This window comes from Sciurus carolinensis, chromosome X, assembly GCF_902686445.1.
Source record: "Sciurus carolinensis chromosome X, mSciCar1.2, whole genome shotgun sequence".
Taxonomy (NCBI): Eukaryota; Metazoa; Chordata; class Mammalia; order Rodentia; family Sciuridae; genus Sciurus; species Sciurus carolinensis.
Window position 1 is genome coordinate 54,532,410 of NC_062232.1, and position 20,416 is coordinate 54,552,825.

Below are 20,416 nucleotides of genomic sequence, written 5' to 3' on the forward strand. Positions count from 1 at the left end.
TACTCCTTTTTTGCCTAGCAAGTTGCCAAACAGACCTGGGTTTTATGTGGGCAAACTGTTTTCTTCTAATAAATGGAGGTGTAATCCCCAAGTCTTGATTCTAAGTCCTTTTTATACTGGACTGATTTGATGGTCTTGAGCACACACTGACAACTTGATTTTTATATTTAAAAGGAATCTGTATGAAGATCACCTTGCTGAAGTTATTCATAACAAATGGTAAAAAACTTTTCTGATTTTACCAGGTCTGTTGCTTTCAAAAAAATCAAAGCAATTCTTCTCCCTCTCATTTGAGTAGCTTCCAAATTCTCTTCAACTTACAAAGGATGAAATAACTAAAATTGTCATATTGTACAGGGTACATACATGTAACTGTACTTTTTTTTCTGTCCAGGTTATCAGGGTAGGGAACTGTGTTCTAATATTAATTCTCATTCCTGCCCCACATGTATTTATCCCCAGGATTTATCTTCACTTCCAGGTTCTCACTAATAACACGGTCAGTTCTGTGCAGGCAATTTTTCCCCCTCAAACTACAGTTAGTAAATAATTTTGGTCTTATATGTTACAAGCACTACTACATTATGGACTAAGTGTGTAAAGACAAGACACATCATATAATGTCTTTTGCCTCTTTATCCCAGCAAAATATCCTGTATTTTAAAAAAGTGTGACTAATTCTGACTGGTAATGGTGTATGATGTAGTGTACTAAGTGTACTAGTAAAGAAGAACAAAACCATTTTTTTGGTACTATGAATTGAACCCAGGTGCATTCTATCACTAAGTTACAACCCTAGTATTTTTATTTTTTATTTTAGAGGAGATCTCACTAAGTTTCTGTGGCTGATGCTTTTTTTTTTTTTTAAACAGTTTTAAGGCTGGGGATGTAGCATGTGCTTAGCATGTACAAGGCCCTGGGTTTGATCCCCTGCATCATAAAAACAAAACACCCCCTCAGGTTTACTGAGGTGCAGTTTGGTTGCACCCATTTCAAGTGTGTAATTTAATAATTTTAGTAAACTTAGTTGTGCAAACATCACCAAAATGCAGTTTTAGAACATTTCTATCACTCTAGCAATGCCTCATGCAGTTAATCCCTGTTTCTAGCCCACTGCCATTCCTAAACCACTAGTCTTTATAGATTTTTCTTTTCCAGATAGTATATACAATCTACAATATACAGTCTTTCATAACTCTCTTCATTCATCTAGCGTAGTTTTCAAAGTCCATTTTATATCATATATCAGTACTTCATTTCAATACTCCACTGTATGAGTATATTTTATTTCCCAATTCATCAGATGATTTGGGTTTTCACTTTTTATTATCACTAATATCTATGTACAAGGTTTCTTGTGTACATATAGTTTTAATTCTCAGGTAGAAAAAGGAGGAGTGAAATTTCTGGGTCATGTGGTATATTTATATAAAACCATTTTCTTTTTGGTGTTGGGGACTGAACCCAGGGCTTTGAACAGGTTAAGCACGTGCTACCACTGAGCTACACCCCAAACCCTAAAACCATGTTTTGAGCCAAGACTGGAGCCTGTAACACTGATATATTTGAAGTCCTATTTCACATCCTACAAGCTTCCATCTACCTCTCATTGAATCTGCTTTTCTGCAAGCACAAGCATCTAAGAAGCAATATAGTATATTGAATAGCTAATAAAAGATACATTAAAAACATATTCCAGGGTCTGGGAGTGTTGCTCAGTGGTAATGTACATGCATGAGGCCCTGGGTTTGATCCCTAGTGCTGTCAAAAGTCAATTTTGCTGTTTTTGCAGTACTGGGGATTGAACCCAGAACTACTCTACCACTGAGCTACATCCCCAGCCTTTTAAAAAAAATGTTAAAAAAATGTTGAGACATGGTCTAAGTTACCCAGATTGGCTTCAAATTTTCGATTCTCCTGCCTCAGCTGAGTTACTGGGATTCTAGGTGTGTGCCACTGTGCCTGGTCTAACTACTGTTAAAACATTGCCCATGCAGAGGATTAGCACTATGAAGTGGTACAGTATGATTCCCACTTTATATTATTAAGTGAAAAAAGGTAAGGTGAAAAAGTACACATAGCATGCTACCTTTTCTTTAAGGAAAAAGAGGACCTAAGGATTTAGACAGACATACACATGCTTATTAATTTTTGTACCAGGAAGTGATCCTAGGGGTGCTTAACCACTGAGCCACATCCCCAGCCCTTTTTGTTTTATTTTGAGACAGTCTCACTAAATTGCTTAGGGCCTCACTAGGTTGCTGAGGCTGTCTTTGAATTTGCCTCAGTCTCCCAAGCTCCTGGGATTACAGGTGAGAACCACCACACCCAGTCGTGTGCTTATTTTAACATATACATTTATTAGTTTTAGGTGGACACAGTATCTTGATTTTAATTTTTTATGTGGTGCTGAGGATCAAACCCAGGGCCTCACATGTACTAGGTGAGTGCTCTACCATTGAGCCACAACCCCAGCCCCATCGTTCTTACATTAGAAAAACAGAAACTATAGGACAACCAAAAACTATAGCAAATGGTTATTTATAGTGGATGGGAATGGGACAGAGGTTATAAGCATGGGAGCAAGACTTCTGTGGGAACACCTTTTTACTTTTTGGTAGTAGGGATTTAACACTGGGGCACTCTGCCACTAACTCACATCCCCAACCCTTTCCAATTTTTTTTTAAAATTTTGAGACAGTCTTGCTAAGTTGTCAGAGCTGACCTTACAATTGTGATCCTCCTGCCTCACCTTTCTGCACAGCTGTGATTACTGGTGTGCATCCCCATGCCTGCATGGGAATAACTTTTTATGTAGATTTGACCTCCAATACATATTAACTAAACTGAAAATGAACACTCTAAGACATGCTTGAAAATTGAACATAGTACTTTATATATACTTAATGGGTTATGTTTTAAGGACAAAAAAAATGCAAAGAACTCTTGAACTTTTCTTAGGTATATTGTTGGAGTGGTAATGGTTTGTAATTCTGACCAGTAAACATACTGGCGTTAGGAATCAATGTTGACATGGTAAGACAAGCAAGATACAAATAGCAAATGGATAAAGGTGAGGAAAAACCTATGGTGTTGGAACTATTACTAGTATAAACTCATCATTTACTTATTTGGTCTCTTTCTACTGAAAAGGTCTACAAGCAATGACACTCCAAATTTTGATTTCTAAACATTCCCCAGTAAAAAAAGCATCAGGGCTGCTGGGCACAGTGGTGCACACCTATAATCCCAGTGGCTTGGGAGGCTGAGGCAGGAGGATCTTGAGTTCAAAGCCAGCCTCAGCAAAAGAGAGGCACTCAGCAACTCAGTGAGAACCTGTCTCTAAACAAAATAGGATTGGGGATGTGGCTCAGTGGTTGAGTGCCCCTGAGTTCAATCTCTGGTACTGAAGACAAGAAAAAAACTGACCAACCCACCAGGGCTCCTTGAAGAAATGGCTATTAGCTCCAGGACAGGGAATACACAGAGATATCCTGATATATACTGTTATGAAGCAAGAAAGTACTCAAAGACTAATGGTCATTTCAAAAAGAGTGAAAGGAGTGAAGTGTTTCCCACTGGACAAATTTGTGACAACTGAAGCATCAAAACAAATGATAGTGTTATGTTGTAAAGCATTAAAGAAAAATACAAGTGGATGTGGTAGCACATGCCTGTAATCCCAGCAGTTTAGGAGGCTGCAGCAGGAGGATTCCAAGTTCAAAGCCAGCCTCAGCAACGGAGAGGCCCGAAGCAACTCAGTGAGACCCTGTCTCTAAATAAAATACAAAAAAAGAGCTGGAGATGTGGCTCAGTGCTTAAGTGCCCCTGAGCTCAATTCCCAGTAATAAAAAAAGAAAAATAAAAATACATTCAGGTGCAATGGTGCAGGCCTGTAACCTCAGGTACTCAGGAGGCTGAGGCAGGAGGATCTCAAAATTTGAGGCTACATTCAGCAACTTAGCAAGACCCTGTCTCAAAATAAAAAAAAATAAAAAAGACTGGAAATGTAGCTCAGTGATAAAGTGCCCCTGTGTTCAATCCCCAGTATCAATAAATAAATAAATAAAAATACAGAAAGGAGCTAAAACAGGTTCTTTACTGAATAAGTCCAGTTAATAAATGTGGAAAGAATTTAAGAATTCGAAAAATCTCCCTTTTGCATTCTCTCGATAAAACTGATTCAGGCAATCAAAATCATTGGGTATTAGGGGCATTAGGAATCGAATATTCACAGGATCTCAAAATGTCACTCAGAGATTGCTTACTTACTACAGAAGTGGAAATATACCTTCAACATGGAGAGATCTGGCAATCACCACTTTATGGAAGTGATCAAATTTAGTATCACCAATATTGGGACAATCTGACATTGTGTCTTCTGATGGCTGGTACAATATTTGAATAGAATCAAATTGAAGAATATGTAACATCTTCAAGAAAATTACCTGGGTTCTTCCAAAAATCTAGTCTCATAAAAAACAAAGAAAAAAGGCAAGTGGATTTGGCCTAAAGGGAGATGATCAAATGCAATACATTAACATTGAATGGCTCCTGCACTGGAAAATACATAATATGCCCCAATTAGGACAAAGCAGTAAATATACTGTATATGTTAAATATAGATTGACTTAGTTTTTAAAGGTGAGACAATGGGGCTGGGGTTGTGGCTCAGTGGTGCACTTGCCTAGAATGTATGAGGGCCTGGGTTCGATTCTCAGCACTACATATAAATAAATGAAAAATAAAGGTGCCTCAACAATAATATATATAATTTTTTTAAAAAGGTGAGATAATGGTTCTGTGGTTACATAGTAAGATAACTTCTTTTAGGAGGAACTTATGCTTTTTAGTGTTTCTAAAATTTAAAAAAATTTTTTTTTGCGGTGCCGGTAGTAAAACTCAGGGATTGTGCTTTCGTAACCACCAAGTTACACTCCCAACCCAGTAACCCACTTTCAAATGGTTCAGAGGAAAAAAGTTGTGACTCTTGGTGAAGAGCTAGGTGTTAATTTTACTAATCTGTCACATTTCCCAAAGTAAAACGTTGGGGGGAAATCTATGGGAAAATGCAAATTCAAAACAAATAACTTGCAAAGGTACCTCTGGCACAGTTGGGGTCTGCCTGTACAATTTACGGCAAATTTCCCTTTGGGAAGGAGCGAAGAAGTCGCAGAAATCACCAAAGAGGCGAACTGGTCCTAACCCTTACTTCCTCGTATTGTAACGTGGTGACCGGCAGTTTTCCACGACCCAGGTCCCATGACTCCAGAAATTCCTCTGATTGGACGAAGATGCTATGCCCTTATCCGGCGCAAAGCGAACGCACGCACGGAACCGAGGGGGCGGGACCAAACATTTTCTTTGACCAACCGCTTCCCACCTACCCAGCCTCGTGATCTCGCATGGTCGAATCAAAAAGGGTTAGTAAAGTAGTAGCACCTATTCTATTTCGCTGTAGGACAGCCGGTCTTTCCGGTTGCTTTTCCCTTTATTCAACTTCCGGTAGGGGCCTGTAGGGTCAAGGAGCCCTGTAAGTCACTTCTGTGCGACTGATGTTTTTATTTCCGGTCCATGGGACCTGGCTTGGATTTGCTGCTGTCCGCAGTCGCTGCCGGCAGTACTGCCGCCATCATGTCCGACACGGATAGCGACGAAGATTCTGCTGGAGGCGGCCCATTTTCTTTAACCGGTTTCCTTTTCGGCAACATCAATGGAGCTGGGCAGCTGGAGGGGGAAAACGTCTTGGATGATGTGAGGGAGTTGGCGTGGGAATAGGGCTGGGGGTGGTGTGGCTAAGGAAAGAAGGAGGAGCAAGCAGAGTATAGGAAACGAGAATAGGGGACGTTACTAATTAAGCGAATAGAACTGTCTTCATAGATTTGACGAGAATTGTAGAGCGAGGGGGTGCAGTTATGGGCCAAGGCTGGGGAGTAAACGGGGGAAACAGCGGACAAGTTCGGCGGTCTGGCGTGCGGAGGTGGTGGCTTTGGAGATTATTTTACTTGACCGACAGTAGGAAAAATAGGGAACCTAGTGAAGTTGTTTTCAAACCTTATAATGAGAACCTTCTTGGAGAATTTTGAAACTGTATTTTAACATTGCTGACCGGGATGGCTCTCGAGCCTGAGGGACTGGACAGAACCTGCAACAGTCCTCGGGTTCCAGCTGCAGGCAGAAGAACAGTGAATAGTGAATGGTCATACTATCGGGGTGAGGGGAAGGGGGAGACCGCTTTTGGTGCCTGTGTATTCACTGACATTCATAACATTGTTACCTGTGCCCAAGTGAAACTAGGTGGTTTGATTTCCCTTTTTTTTTTTTTTAATGGAATAAAGACGTTGACCCAGTGTTCCCCTTCCCCTGCAACACCTCCACAGTATAGAGCCTAAAAGACCAGGTCTAATCCAGATGACCTCAGTTGCTTTGGCCTTTATTTGGAGAACTACTGTTCCCTTCTGTTTGGTCCAGTGGTGGTTCTTCGAATAGTCCGGTTACTTTAAAGTGTGGCCATGGAATTGGACATGGTACCTTAATATCTCATCAGTGTGGAGTTTAGTGGATTTACTGTACAGTTCTTGAATTTAGCAAGCACAGTGTAGAATCATTTTTCATGTGGATACATGGTTGTTGTCAACCAGGGAGATAAGTCTTGTGTGGGACACTCAGGTTTAGTTACTTTTGACTCTGGTGCTGTCCCTTTTGCAGGAGTGTAAGAAGCACCTGGCAGGCTTGGGGGCTTTGGGTCTGGGCAACCTGATCACTGAACTCACTGCAAATGAAGAATTGACTGGGACTGACGGTGCCTTGGTAAATGATGAAGGTGAAGTTTGGGTTATGGGGAGTAAGGTGGGGGAGGAGGCTAGTCACTTACTGTACATGTACTTTTAAAGGGAAGTATTTGAAGGAGTGAGAATTCATTGGCTTTTTCTTGAGATTTTCCTCTTTTTTTACTTATAGGTTGGATTAGGAGTACAGAAGATGCTGTGGACTATTCAGACATCAATGAGGTGGCAGAAGATGAAAGCCGAAGATATCAGCAGACAATGGGGAGCTTGCAGCCCCTTTGCCACTCAGGTGATTGTTTAGTGTCTTGAATATAGTATTCCAGTGCATTTTCATGTGTGTAGTCTGGGCTCTTTTTTTTTTGGTACTGGGGATTGAACCCAGGGGTGCTGTGAACTGAGCTACATCCCCAGTCTTTTCTTTTTATTTTATTTTGGGATAGGGTCTTGCTAAGTTGCTGAGCCCGACCTCAAACTTGGTATACTCCTGAGTCACTCAGATTACAGGTGTATACTGCCTTGTCTGGTTTGGGCTTTGGTTTCTCTGCTTGCTGTCATTATTCCTTCTCTATGTGTTTGCCCTTTGTCAATTCCAAATAACTGCTATCATTTTTTTGTGTTTTCAGACAGTTTTGCTGTACTCAAGCTTCTATTCCTCATACTGTTCAGTCTGAAATTCTCAATTAATGATAAGGATGATAATGCTTTATTTCTTAATGTCTGGTATTTGAGTATATATAGGGTTCATGGCACTGTTTTCCAATGTTCTTCAAAGTTGGAGTCTATGAAACAAGCTCAGTCTTTGCCCTCAAAGAATTTGTTAGTATGAAAAGATTAAGTATTCAGTTTCATATACAAATGAGCCTTTGAAATCACTCATCACCAGTATGCTTGCTCACAATGTAAGATTTTTTTCCCCACTTCTATGGTGCTGCATTATAGAATCAAAATTTCAATGTGGGCACGTTTGCTCACACCTGTAGCCACAGTGACTCTGGAGGCTGAGGCAGAAGAATCAAAGGTTTGAGACCAGCCTGAAAAACATAGTGAGACTTTGTCTCAAAATAAAAAAAAAAAAGGCTTGAGATGTACCTCAGTGGTAAAGTAACCATGGGTTTAGTCTCTATTACTACAAAAAAAAATGAGAAGAAGAAAAATATCAGAGCTGGAAGATGACTTAGTAATTATTGATTCTTGGCTTTCCAATGGGTAAGGACGACTTGAAGAGAATTTGAATAAAATGTGAAACTGAAAAGTTCTGCATTTAGCTAGTGGCAGATCCTAAAATTTAAGAACTCAGTTCATTAGCCATAGAGTACCTATTTTGTGATATGAACTTTGCTAGGCAATATGATGCAAAGGTAATAAAATCCATTGTTTTACCTTGTGGAGCTCAGTTTCGTGATCTTGAATTTAAAGCTGTTGGTCCCTAATTTATTCTTTGTAGTGCCCTATGCTACCTCTCACTGCTTTGGACTTTTATATGAAATTTTTCTGTATTTATTTTTTGTCCGCCTTTTCAAATTAGATTTTGGGATCCTGAGAACTGTAGATAAAACCTTTATAAATGCTTGAGCTTAGGTTTTTTTTGAGTTCTAGTGAATGGATTTGAGTACTATTTATATAAAGGGAATTAACGGCACCACAAACATAAGAAGTAACCCATGGGAAATAGTTGTAGACTGCCTTCAGGGATACTGTTATTTTGGGGAAGGTGAAATAAACAAATGTAAAACAAATTTTCATTGTACAAAAACAAGCCAACTCTTAGCTCGTGTTTGGTATAGAGTGTTACATTTAGTTGTTTTTTGTTTGTTTGTTTATTTTTACTGGTTATTGAACCCAGGGGTGCTTTACCATTGAGCTACATCTCCAGCTCTTTTTTATTTTGAGACAGGGTCTTGCTAAATTGCTGAGGACCTCACTAAATTGTTGAGGCTAGCCTTGAATTTGTAATTCCTCTGCCTCAGTCTCCTGAGTTGCTGAGATTCAGGTTTGCACCACTGTGCCTATATAGAGTGTTAATTTAGTTTTGGTGGTGACTTACTAAGTCAAATTGCATAGTTTCTACTTTGAACACCTTGGCTTAGGCTAATGGGGAGGTGGCAGCAGCTCTGATTTTCAGGTTCAATTTTGTTGTCTTTACTAGGGATGGTAAGTAAGTAATATGGGGGAAATTGAAGAGCAGGTTTTCTTAAAAGGAATGGAAAACTGCCAAGAAGCAAGAACCAAGTATAGAGCAATTTTGTAGCACCTTTATGTGTACAATACTTGGAATTTAATACTGTAAAGAATTGTAAAGCAGCATAGATTGTTAAGTAAGAAGCAGGTGGTATAACAAAAAGGAAATGGACTTTGGAGTCAGAATGTCATAGGTTCGAATTACAACTCCATTCAGTGTCACCATGGGTAAGTTACGCGGTCTCTGAGGCTTGGCTTTCTCATTTGTAATAATCCCTCAGTTTTTTTGTCTGTATTAAAGGTGATAATATTTATCTCATTAAAATACCATGTGAAAATGTAGATTCGTTATCATGATAGATGTTCTGTAAATGTTAAGTGGCCTTTCTTCCTATGTGATACTTTAGAAAAGTGTTATTTGTTGCTCTCAGGTTTATTTATTAAAGAGCAAAGTGATTCACTAACTTGGAGCCTGTTCTTGAGGCTAGATGTAAAGTTTGCAAGGAATGGAATAGGGTGACAGTTGTAGAATATGATAGCCAGGATTGAGCTTGAGCATTACTGATACTGCATCAGTATGACTTGGTGTGTGAGGAAGTGTGATGGAAAGAGTACAAGCTTTGTTGTTCAGTTAGACATGAATTCTTACTTTATTATTTACAACTGAATGACTCTGAGTAAGCCACTTCTGTATGTCAGAATGATTCCTATTTTGTATCATTATTAGGATTATATATGGGCTGGGGATATAGCTCAACTGATAGAGTGCTTGCCTCGCATGCACAAGGCCCTGGGTTCAATCCACAGCAACACACACACACACAAAGGATTATATATAAAATAGCTAGAAATTCCCAGCACATAATGGGAGCTTAATGAATGGGAATTGTAATTACTGTATTAATGATTGATTGGAAAACATACATAGAGGGTTAACGGACTGATAAAGGATACAGTAGACTAAAGTCATAAGGTGGGAGTATGAGGATGGATGTGATATTGATTGTAATAAAAGGGAATATCTGAGTAGAAAGGTTCTATAGGCAGTAACAGATGTGGTGGAATTATAGAGATGCCAAGTCAGGGCAAAATAATAGAGATTTGGGTTTAAGACTGGTAAGGGTGATTATTGAGGAAAGGAATTTGGGAGTGTGTAAGAGAACAAAAGAGCATTCAGGACCAAGTATTAAGTGTTGCCAATGGTAAAAGAGTAGTGAAAAGAATAAACTGCAGAAGGTAAACAAAAAAACTTTCTAAGACATGGGAGGTGAGAAGGAAATCTGATCTTAGGAGAAACTGACAGAGAAAGATGATTATTTTCAGTTATGAGATTAAGCAGGGTAAAAATAAAGCAGAGGGTAAAGAAATAAACAGTATGATGAGGAAAAGGAGCAAAAGATTTCAAATAGTTCTTGAAGCTTTCTCATCTTCTGTATGAAGTAGTAAGCATTTGGCTAATACATGAAGTAATATCTTTCTGAAGGCAGAAGCTACATCTTTTGTGTATTCTTAAAGGATATACAGTGCTGGCGATATAGCCCATCACGTAGAGTGCCTGCCTCTCAAGCTTGAGACCCGGGTTTGAGTCCCCAGCACTGGCAGATTGCAGAAATTCCAAACAAACAAAAGAAACCAATTAAAGGATATACATAGTGCTTCCTGTGATGCTTTAAATTATTGAGTGGCAGGGAAACTCAAGACTATTGTATAGCATTCTTGATGTTGAGGAGATGACTACTTTGGTTTTTTTAGATTATGATGAAGATGACTATGACGCTGATTGTGAAGACATTGATTGCAAGTTGATGCCTCCTCCACCTCCACCCCCAGGACCAGTGAAGAAAGATAAGGACCAGGACGCTATTAGCGGTGGTAAGTAAAGACTGTCTACTTTGTTCAAGGAACAATTTACATTCATAAGTCCAGGCTTTTGTTACACATGTGAGAGACTATTAAATTAAGCTGCTAGGAAAGGATGATACTTCTAGAAATGATTCATACAATCTCAGGTTTTAGTATTAAAGGGTAACTTTACCTTTAAAACATTTGTTAACAGTATTTTGATCTGTACTCAAGAAGTAGTAGTTTAAGTCAGGGACTCTCAAATCTGACTGCTTATTAGAATCATTTCAAGTCTCTAAGATTGACAGCTGATTCTCATTCCTAGAATGTCTGATTAAGAGAATCTGGGGTAGAACCCAGGAATTTTTAAAGACTTTCCCCAGGAGGGGGAAGGCTGCCAAGAATTTCTGATGCAACTAATTTGCATATTGATATTTCGAAACTACCTGTTCAAAAAAGACTGTAGAATGTAAGAGTAATAACTGTGTCCTAAGCTTGATTGGAAACAACAGTACCTTTGGTCTCCTGTATTTTGGTGCTATGTTAACCTAAATTTTTCCTATTGGAGTTTTGAGTCATTTGTTTTTTAATCTGGAGGCTAAATATCACTGAAATATCACTGTTAACTTGGTGTGTAGATCTTATTTTATGCCAGAGAGTCTCATCATCATCTTATGGGCTTAAAATTCTCCATTTTATGGATTCCTAAAGTGGACACTATAGAACCTGATTGATATAAGTATTACATTATTTTGCTGATAGTTGCAACATTGGGCACAGTATTGGTCACTTATGGAAAGTAGTAAATGTAGTAATAGTGTTTGTTTTCTCTCATCACAACCCTAGGGTACCAGGTACAAGGTGAGTTGGGAATGGTGGGAAGAAATGAGTTGGATAAGTTTTCTGGGTTGCATACTAGTAATCTGGGTGCTTGGGACTCTATCCCCTGCTATTAAGCCATGCATTTAGGCTAGAGTGGGTGTTGGCTAAATTTGAGGAATTATGCTAACAGTTATATGCCAAAGGGGTTTTTCTTCCTTGTTGCAGTGTCTGAAGATGGAGAAGGCATCATCTTGCCCTCCATCATTGCCCCTTCCTCTTTGGCCTCAGAGAAAGTGGACTTCAGTAGTTCCTCTGACTCAGAATCTGAGATGGGACCTCAGGAAGCAACACAGGCAGAGTGCGAGGATGGAAAGCTGACCTTACCATTGGCTGGGATTATGCAGCATGATGCCACCAAGCTGTTGCCAAGTGTCACAGAACTTTTTCCAGAGTTTCGGCCTGGAAAGGTACTTTCTGTGGAGAATGTCCACAGTGCAAACCACTGACCTTTTCCAGATACTGAGTTCTGTTGTTCAGATGCTGAGTATAGAATGAATAAGATTTAATGGTTTCCTTATTTAGTAACATACAATTATCTGTATAAAAGCTGTTTATACTGTATTAGGTCTCATTTGAACTTGCGTATATTTTTTTGGAAAATGTGTTTTGTGCTGTTATCATTAGAAATTGTTCTGTTGTCTTAGAAGAACTAGTCCAAATTATTGAGAACACTGCTTTTGTGGTGTATGTTATAAATCTGAATGTAGCACTCCTCCATTTCTTCTCCATAGTAGAATAGACCTTGAGAGTTTTCAAACACAGAAGCTGCTATTTCCTATCTGACATTGAGTCTCTGACATAGTAATGTGTCTTGTGTTTTAGGTGTTACGCTTCTTACGTCTTTTTGGACCAGGGAAGAACGTCCCATCAGTTTGGCGGAGTGCTCGGAGAAAGAGAAAAAAGAAGCATCGGGAACTGATACAAGAAGAACAGATCCAGGAAGTGGAGTGTTCAGTAGAATCAGAAGTCATCCAGAGGTCTTTGTGGAACTACGACTATGCTCCACCACCACCTCCAGAGCAGTGTCTCTCTGATGATGAAGTAGGCAACATAGAGACCTGGGTTAAGACCTATTAAGGGGAAAAGATAAGAGTTCTCCCTACCTAGCTTGTGTCAAAATTGGAAATAACACCTCAACAGACAGGGTTTTGTGCTAATTATCAATGATTAATCAATCATGAGTCAAATCCAGTGACTGTCCCTTCCCTATTGTAATAGAAAAGTATTTGATTTGGGTGGGAGTAGCCGTCCCAGGTAAGGATGGTGCAGATGGTGATACACTGCTTAATAAGAAGGTTTGAATAGCAGGCAGAATGTGCCATGATATATACCTCCATTTTTATTTTAACATTCTAACTGCAGATAAAGATTCCTGGTCAAGAATCATCCTCATGGCTTCTCTAAGTTCTTTTGATTGTTAATTCCCTATAGACTTAGGATATCTGGAATACGAAAATTCTCCCCTTTCTACTACCTTTCTTTGTTACAGATCACAATGATGGCTCCTGTGGAGTCCAAGTTCTCCCAGTCAACTGGAGATATAGATAAAGTGACAGATACCAAACCAAGAGTGGCTGAGTGGCGTTATGGGCCCGCCCGACTGTGGTATGATATGCTGAGTGTCCCTGAAGATGGCAGTGGATTTGACTATGGCTTCAAGTTGAGAAAGACTGAACATGAACCTGTGATAAAATGTAGAATGATGGAGGTGAGAAACACTGATATGTAGGAAAGGAATCTGTGTGCCTAGTACTATTATCCTCATTTTATTACAACTTTTTAGACAGGGAGATACTTGGTAGGTGATTTAGGTGTTTAAGGCTTTTGCTTGGTTTGGTATGGTAGGTTATTTCCGGTAACTAGGCCCCATTCTAAGGATTCTGTTTGTGCAGTAAGGTGTTCCAGACTAGGAATGGGAGAGGAAGAAGATATTCTTCTGTTATCAGGTGGTTCTCTCAAGTAAAGCACCACTTTTGATATGTATCATGTACCTCTGGTGTGGGATTTGGAGTGGGAACTTTCACTGGTGACCAATCAAGGGCTTGTTCTTTTCCTACTTTTACAGGAATTTAGGAAACTTGAGGAAAGCAATGGCACCGATCTTCTGGCTGATGAAAACTTCCTGATGGTGACACAGCTGCATTGGGAGGATGATATCATCTGGGATGGGGAGGATGTCAAACACAAAGGGACAAAACCTCAGCGTGCAAGCCTGGCAGGCTGGCTTCCTTCCAGTATGACTAGGAATGCCATGGCTTACAATGTTCAGCAAGGTGTGCTTCTGTGATGGCTCTGTCAAGAACTGCCCTTCATCTCAATCATCCTAAGTAGCTTTAGCTGTGATCTTTTGGGCTGCTGAGGGATGGTGAAATGTTTTGGGTCTGAGCTCTGATTCTAGTCACTAATAATTATTTTTCTTTTTTGCTTCTTTTTTTTCCCCCCTCTTGGCATTGGGGATTGAACTCAGGGCCTCACACATGCCAGGCAAGCATTCTACCATTCAGCCACATCCCCAACCCACTCTGATTTCTTACTAGAAAAATGCAACAGCCATTTTGAAGTTAACAAAGCTTTATCTTTATAATATACTTTCATTTCTAAAGCCCCTTTATGTTTGTTTTTAAAGATTTTTTTAATGTATAATCTTTTTTTAACTTTGTTTTATTTATTTCTTTATGTGGTGCTGAGAATCAAACCCAGTGCCTTACACATGCTAGGCAAGTGCTCTACCACTGAGCCACAACCCCAGCCCCTAAAGCCCCTTTGTCTTTGTAATTCTAGAATTTTCTTTTTCTCTCAAATAGGTTTAAAAATGCTTAATGTAGAGCACATTGAAAATACAGTACAGTGTCAGAAAGAAAATCACCGGTTATATGTTTGAGCTCATTTCTGTATGTACGGTTTTGTATATTGTACTTTTCTCAGCATATTTTTCTATATCATTTCATAGTTCTTTGTAAAAAGTGTTTAATGACATGGGAGACGTTTTAAATGAAAAAGTATGAATCAGTGTGTCTGATATCCTGTTTATAAAAATGAAAAAAGAAGCAGGCTGTATAACCAGAAAACTTACCAAAAGGAAATTTACTAAAGGGTTCACTGTGGTTACTTCTGGTTTGGAGGATTACGGACAACTTTTGTTTTCTTTATATTTTTCTAAATTTTCCAAGTTTTTGTTATTGGGGTTCCCCCACAAACTCTTATGGGGATTGAACCCAGGGGCACTTTACCACTGAGTCACATCCCCAGCCCTTTTTAAGTTTTATTTAGAGACAGGGTCTTGCTGAGTTCCTTAGGACCTCACTGAATTGCTGAGGCTGCCCTTGAACTTGAGATTCTCCTGCCTTAGCCTCCAAAACTGCTGGGATTAAAGGTGTGCACCATCATGCCAGGCCCAAGTTGTTTTTATTCACTTGGATTACCTTTATAATGCGGAAAAAAAAATCTAAATTTTTTAGGAAATAGATTTTTTCCCTTGTTTCAATTCTACTTAAAGTCGTTGGTTACATAGTATTCTTATGAATATTTTATGGTTTGCCAATACTTGTATTTAATACAGTTTAGGAGATAGATTTTTCCCCCTTTTCAGTTCAGTTCTATTTAAATAATGACATTGGTTATGTAGTATTGTTACATGACTGTTTTATTGTTTTCCAGTTGTATTTGTCAGTGTATTTTACTGTCATTTACTGTTAGCATTTTTTTTTGGTACTGGGGATTGAGCCTAGGTGTGCTTATCCACTGAGCTACATCCCCACCCCTTTTTGTTTTTTGAGACAATAACTTGCTAAGTTACTGTGGCTGGCTTGTGAATCCTCCTCACTGAGTCTCCTAAGCCACTGGGATTACCAACTGTTAGCATGTTTTACCATATCATTTGTTACCATAATATACTTTGCCAGTTCTTTGTTAAACATTTAGGCTGACTATTACAAACAATATTGTAATGAACATTTTGGCAGGAACAATTTGTAAAAATTGAGAAATACATTTAATAGGTTCCTTTTTAGTAGCTACAGGAGTGATTAACATTTGTTTTCTCTTTGCTAGAGTGATGATTGAAAGGAGCATAAAAGTTTTGTCTATTGCTGTTTTTTCTTCCTGTTTGGACTAGGTTTTACAGCTACTCTGGATGATGACAAACCTTGGTATTCCATTTTCCCCATTGATAATGAGGATCTGGTGTATGGACGCTGGGAGGACAATATCATTTGGGATGCTCAGGCCATGCCCCGACTGTTGGAGCCTCCTGTTTTGACACTTGATCCCAATGATGAAAACCTAATTTTGGGTATGTTACTGACAGAGGCCAGTGTACTTTCTCTATCATTGATAGCTTGCTGCTAAAGTCAAGGGACAAGAGGAAATCAGAAGGGTTGGAGAAGGTCAAAACTATAAGTTTTTAGGAAACAGTTTGAGAGAGTAGAGTTACGTCTCTTATTTCTAGTATTTGTGTATTGTTGAGGGAAAATTCATGTAGAAATAATGAGAAAGTAACTCCTTTAATATGTCAGGCATGTGGGGAATGATATTAACCCAAATTATATTGTTATTTTGTGTGCATGTACAAATATGTAACAACAAATTCCACCATTATCTACAACTACCATGGCTTAACAAAAATATGGAGAACAAAGATGTCTGGCATATCATTTAATGAGAGTGAATGGGATGGGATGAGATACCTTTAGGAACTGCAAAGATGTCAGTGGGTAATGTGAATCAGGACTATCAATTCCAGAGTCATTTTTGTTTTATCCCCAGAGATTCCTGATGAGAAAGAAGAGACTACTTCTAATTCTCCTTCTAAGGAGAGTAAGAAAGAGTCATCTCTAAAGAAGAGTCGAATTCTCTTAGGGAAAACAGGAGTCATCAAGGAAGAACCACAACAGGTCTGTTAAGAGAAAAAAAGGTAGTTGGGGTTTAGAAGAACAAAGAAAGGAAATGGAGAAGAGTAGTCTGACTAAGGTTTATTTTATGGTCTTTCATTAGAACATGTCTCAGCCAGAAGTGAAAGATCCGTGGAATCTCTCCAATGATGAGTATTATTACCCCAAGCAACAGGGTCTTCGAGGTACTTTCGGAGGGAATATTATTCAGGTACAAATAGCATCTTTTCAGTGGTGGAGGGGAATCCAAAGCTTTGTTCTGATGGAGGATGTGGGTAGATCCTGCCTTGGCTAATTTACTAAATTAGTACTTAATTTTATATCTTCTATTTCCTGTTTTAGCACTCTATTCCTGCTGTGGAATTACGGCAGCCATTCTTTCCCACCCACATGGGCCCTATCAAGCTTCGGCAGTTTCATCGCCCTCCTCTGAAAAAGTATTCCTTTGGGGCATTATCTCAGCCAGGTCCCCACTCAGTCCAGCCTTTGCTAAAACACATCAAAAAGAAGGCCAAGGTATATCTGAATCGTGGTTAGAAAAAAGAAGTTATAAAAGAATTGTGATGTAAATTGGGATGTATTAAATATTTTACAAAGGAATTATTATTTATTTTCTTAGATGTGATGGAATGTTATTTTGGTTACTTAGGAAAACATCCTAATTCTTGGGAGATACAAAAATATTTCAAGGTAAAGCATCATGGTGACTGCAGCCTTTAAAAATGGCTCAATAGACTCTTAGAGTTACAGACAAATATGGAAAAATATAAAGTTATATCAAGATAGTGGGATAATAAGTGTTCATAATACTGTTTTTACAATTTAACTAATACGTTTGAAAACTTTTCACAATGGAATTGAAAAAATAGCAAGGTAAAATCTTTTTTTATTTTGTCTCAGATTGAATGACATCAGTGTGTTTAGCTATTGTCCTGTCAGGAGCTGGACTGTATTTTCTTTGTTCTGGACAGATGAGAGAACAAGAGAGGCAAGCTTCAGGTGGTGGAGAGATGTTTTTTATGCGCACACCTCAGGACCTCACAGGCAAAGATGGAGATCTTATTCTTGCAGAATACAGTGAGGAAAATGGGCCTTTAATGATGCAAGTTGGCATGGCAACCAAGATAAAAAACTATTACAAACGGGTGAGTCTCTGCTAAAAAAATTTTTAAAATTCTTATCAGAATAGCTATAATTATATATCAATGGTCTGTGAATATGTATTTTTATATTATAAATTTCTTGGGAGCTGCAGTATCTTTTTGTAGTTAATATTAGTAAGTGCTATGTTCATAATATTTTGTATAGGTTTGTTGATTATATTCTGTGTTAGTAATTTGAGTTTGCTGTTTCTTGTAGAAACCTGGAAAAGATCCTGGAGCCCCAGATTGTAAATATGGGGAAACTGTTTACTGCCATACATCTCCTTTTCTGGGCTCTCTCCATCCTGGCCAATTACTACAGGTGAAGAATTCTTCCTATTTCTCTTTTGCTAAGGAAATTGATAGATGAGGAGCTAGTTAGCCCAGAAATAACCAATTCTAATTGATTGAGATACTATAATGTGTGTCAAGTATAGGAAAGATCTGTATAATCTGAAAAATTCTTTCAAATAATGTTTTTCTTCAAACTGGCCCTTAATCCTGAGTGGGGTTTTTGATTTTATTTATCTTTTTGTGGTGCCGATGATTGAGCCCAGGGTCTCTTTGAACTGAACAGTACTCTACCACTGAACTGCACACTCCCAAACCCTAACTGCATTATTCTGAAGCTAAATAAAGAAGTTTTCTATAAGTATACACTGATAAACCCAGTAATATTTGTGTGACATAGGGAAGTTAACGTAGGATTAATAACGTAATTTATGAATGTTTAAATCTTATGTGTAAAATTGGTACATTTTGGTAACAAATTGTGGTCCTTGTGAGTATTGGACCACAGTTGGACCATCTATAGTTCTGTGATAGTGAAACATGATTCTTTTTCTTTTTTGTTGGAATGGGTACAGACAGGCCTTCTGATAACCACTTTTGCAAATTTATGGGAAAGTATGGAGGTCCACAAATGAATGTGAGGAAATCTCTAGCATTGTTCTACCTTGATTTTTGTCTTCTTTTTTTCACTTTTCAAATTTTTTTTAGTTGGCAGTGGACCTTTTATTTATTTATTTATTTATTTATATGCAGTGCTGAGAATCAAACCCAGTGTCTCACACATGCTAAGTAGTTGCTCTTCCACTGAGCTACATCTCCAGCCCTAACTCATTTCTTTTGCCAATCCTTACTGTTTTCCTTACTCTTTCTTTAAAATTTTTTTAGCTGTAGATGGACACAGTGTCTTTATTTTATTATTTACACTGAGGATCGAACCCAGTGCCCATGCATTCGAAGCAAGTGCTCTATCACTGAGTCACAATCCCAGCCTTTCCTTACTCTTTAACCTAAATTTATTCCACTACTGTTATTGCCTATTCTCTAGTTTTTTATTTATCCTTCACATTTATATTCCATTTCTCTTTAGGTGTGTGTGTGTGTTGCTGATGCTAGAACCTAGGGTCTTAGAAAGCTTGTGCTCTACTAGCAGGCTACACTCTCTACCCCCTTAGACCAGATTTTGATTATTATTTTTATATTGTTCTTAACATTCTTCTCCCTAAAACTTTCTGTTGAGGTTTTTATCAATCCATCATCCTCCTCTGCCCACCTCCCTGCTTGCCTCTTTTGCTGTACTAGGATTGAACCTAATGGGTTACACAGGCTAGGCAAGCACAGTACCACTGAGCTATATTTCTAGCCCTTTTCAAATTTTATTTTCAAAACAAGGTCTCTTACTAACCTGTTCAGACTGGTCTTGAACCTACAGTCCTGTCTCAGTCTTCCAAGTAGTTAGTATTACTGGCATGTGTCACCATGCCTGGTTCCCCCCTCTTATTTTTTGGGTACTGGGGATTGAACCCAGGGACACTTAACCACTGAGCCTCATCCCTGCCATTTTTTACTTTTTATTTAGAGACAGGGTTTTGCTTACTCGCTTAGGGCCTCACTAAATTGCTGAGGCTGTCTTTGAACTTGTGATCCTCCTGTCTCAGCCTCCCAAGCTGCTGGGGTTGCAGGCATGTGCCACTGTGCCCTGTCCCTCCATGCTCTTCTTTTGTGACTTTTGAAGACTCATTTTTGTTGGTACTTGGAATTGTACCTGGGGTGCTTAACCATTAAGCCACATCCCTAGCCCTTCTTGTATCTTGTATCTTGCTGAGTTGCTGAGGTTGGCATTGAACTTGCGATCATCCTGCCTCAGCGTCCCAAACTGGTGGGATAATAGGCATGGGCCACCATGCCTGACAATAGCCCATTTTTTAAGTTTTGTTTTGAGGCAGGGTCTGAGTTCCCTTAAATTTGGAATCCTTCTGCTTTAGCCTTGTTGGAATTGCTGAAATTGCAGGGTTTTTCCACAACACCTGCTCTTTTATAATCTTTTAAAGATCCTTTTATGTTTTTCTGTAATATTTTTTCTGTTTACATTTCACATTCAGATATTTCTTTCCACACCCATATAATGAAGATCATTCCTCTGTCAGCTCCTAGGATTTTCTGGCAAGATTTTTCTTAGACTCATAGATTTCTTCTGTTGATCCCCATCTGACTTCTACTTAAACTTAACTTTTCTCATTTCTGTTTTCTTGTCCCCTGTTCTGCTCTTTTCCTGTGTTTAACTGTCCTCTCCAGTATACTATTTCATTAGTTCTTTTTTAAACTAATGTACTAATTCTATAAATACTTTGTGTTCTTTTGTCGTTTGGTTGGTTGGTATTTTTGGGGGGGGCAGTACTAAGGATTG

The 20,416-nt window shown here is 38.7% G+C and overlaps 1 protein-coding gene across 13 annotated transcripts in view; it reads left to right on the forward strand.

The window, feature by feature from the left end:
• The first annotated feature begins 5,556 nt into the window (after nucleotides 1–5,556).
• The window catches only part of Taf1 (TATA-box binding protein associated factor 1), an 81,276-nt gene continuing 66,416 nt past the window's right edge, over nucleotides 5,557–20,416 (forward strand). For 11 of the 13 annotated variants that reach the window (XM_047535373.1, XM_047535362.1, XM_047535368.1 and 8 more), the window contains exons 1-14: nucleotides 5,557–5,754; nucleotides 6,709–6,823; nucleotides 6,961–7,077; nucleotides 10,719–10,838; nucleotides 11,856–12,097; nucleotides 12,513–12,731; nucleotides 13,180–13,398; nucleotides 13,756–13,963; nucleotides 15,805–15,981; nucleotides 16,455–16,582; nucleotides 16,683–16,790; nucleotides 16,922–17,095; nucleotides 17,551–17,724; nucleotides 17,939–18,043. In XM_047535373.1, coding sequence (XP_047391329.1) covers nucleotides 5,575–5,754; nucleotides 6,709–6,823; nucleotides 6,961–7,077; nucleotides 10,719–10,838; nucleotides 11,856–12,097; nucleotides 12,513–12,731; nucleotides 13,180–13,398; nucleotides 13,756–13,963; nucleotides 15,805–15,981; nucleotides 16,455–16,582; nucleotides 16,683–16,790; nucleotides 16,922–17,095; nucleotides 17,551–17,724; nucleotides 17,939–18,043 — 2,286 coding nt within the window. In that variant the 5' untranslated portion in view covers nucleotides 5,557–5,574. The remainder of the gene's footprint in view (nucleotides 5,755–6,708; nucleotides 6,824–6,960; nucleotides 7,078–10,718; nucleotides 10,839–11,855; nucleotides 12,098–12,512; nucleotides 12,732–13,179; nucleotides 13,399–13,755; nucleotides 13,964–15,804; nucleotides 15,982–16,454; nucleotides 16,583–16,682; nucleotides 16,791–16,921; nucleotides 17,096–17,550; nucleotides 17,725–17,938; nucleotides 18,044–20,416) is intronic. The other 2 variants (XM_047535367.1, XM_047535374.1) reach the window with 1 other exon arrangement.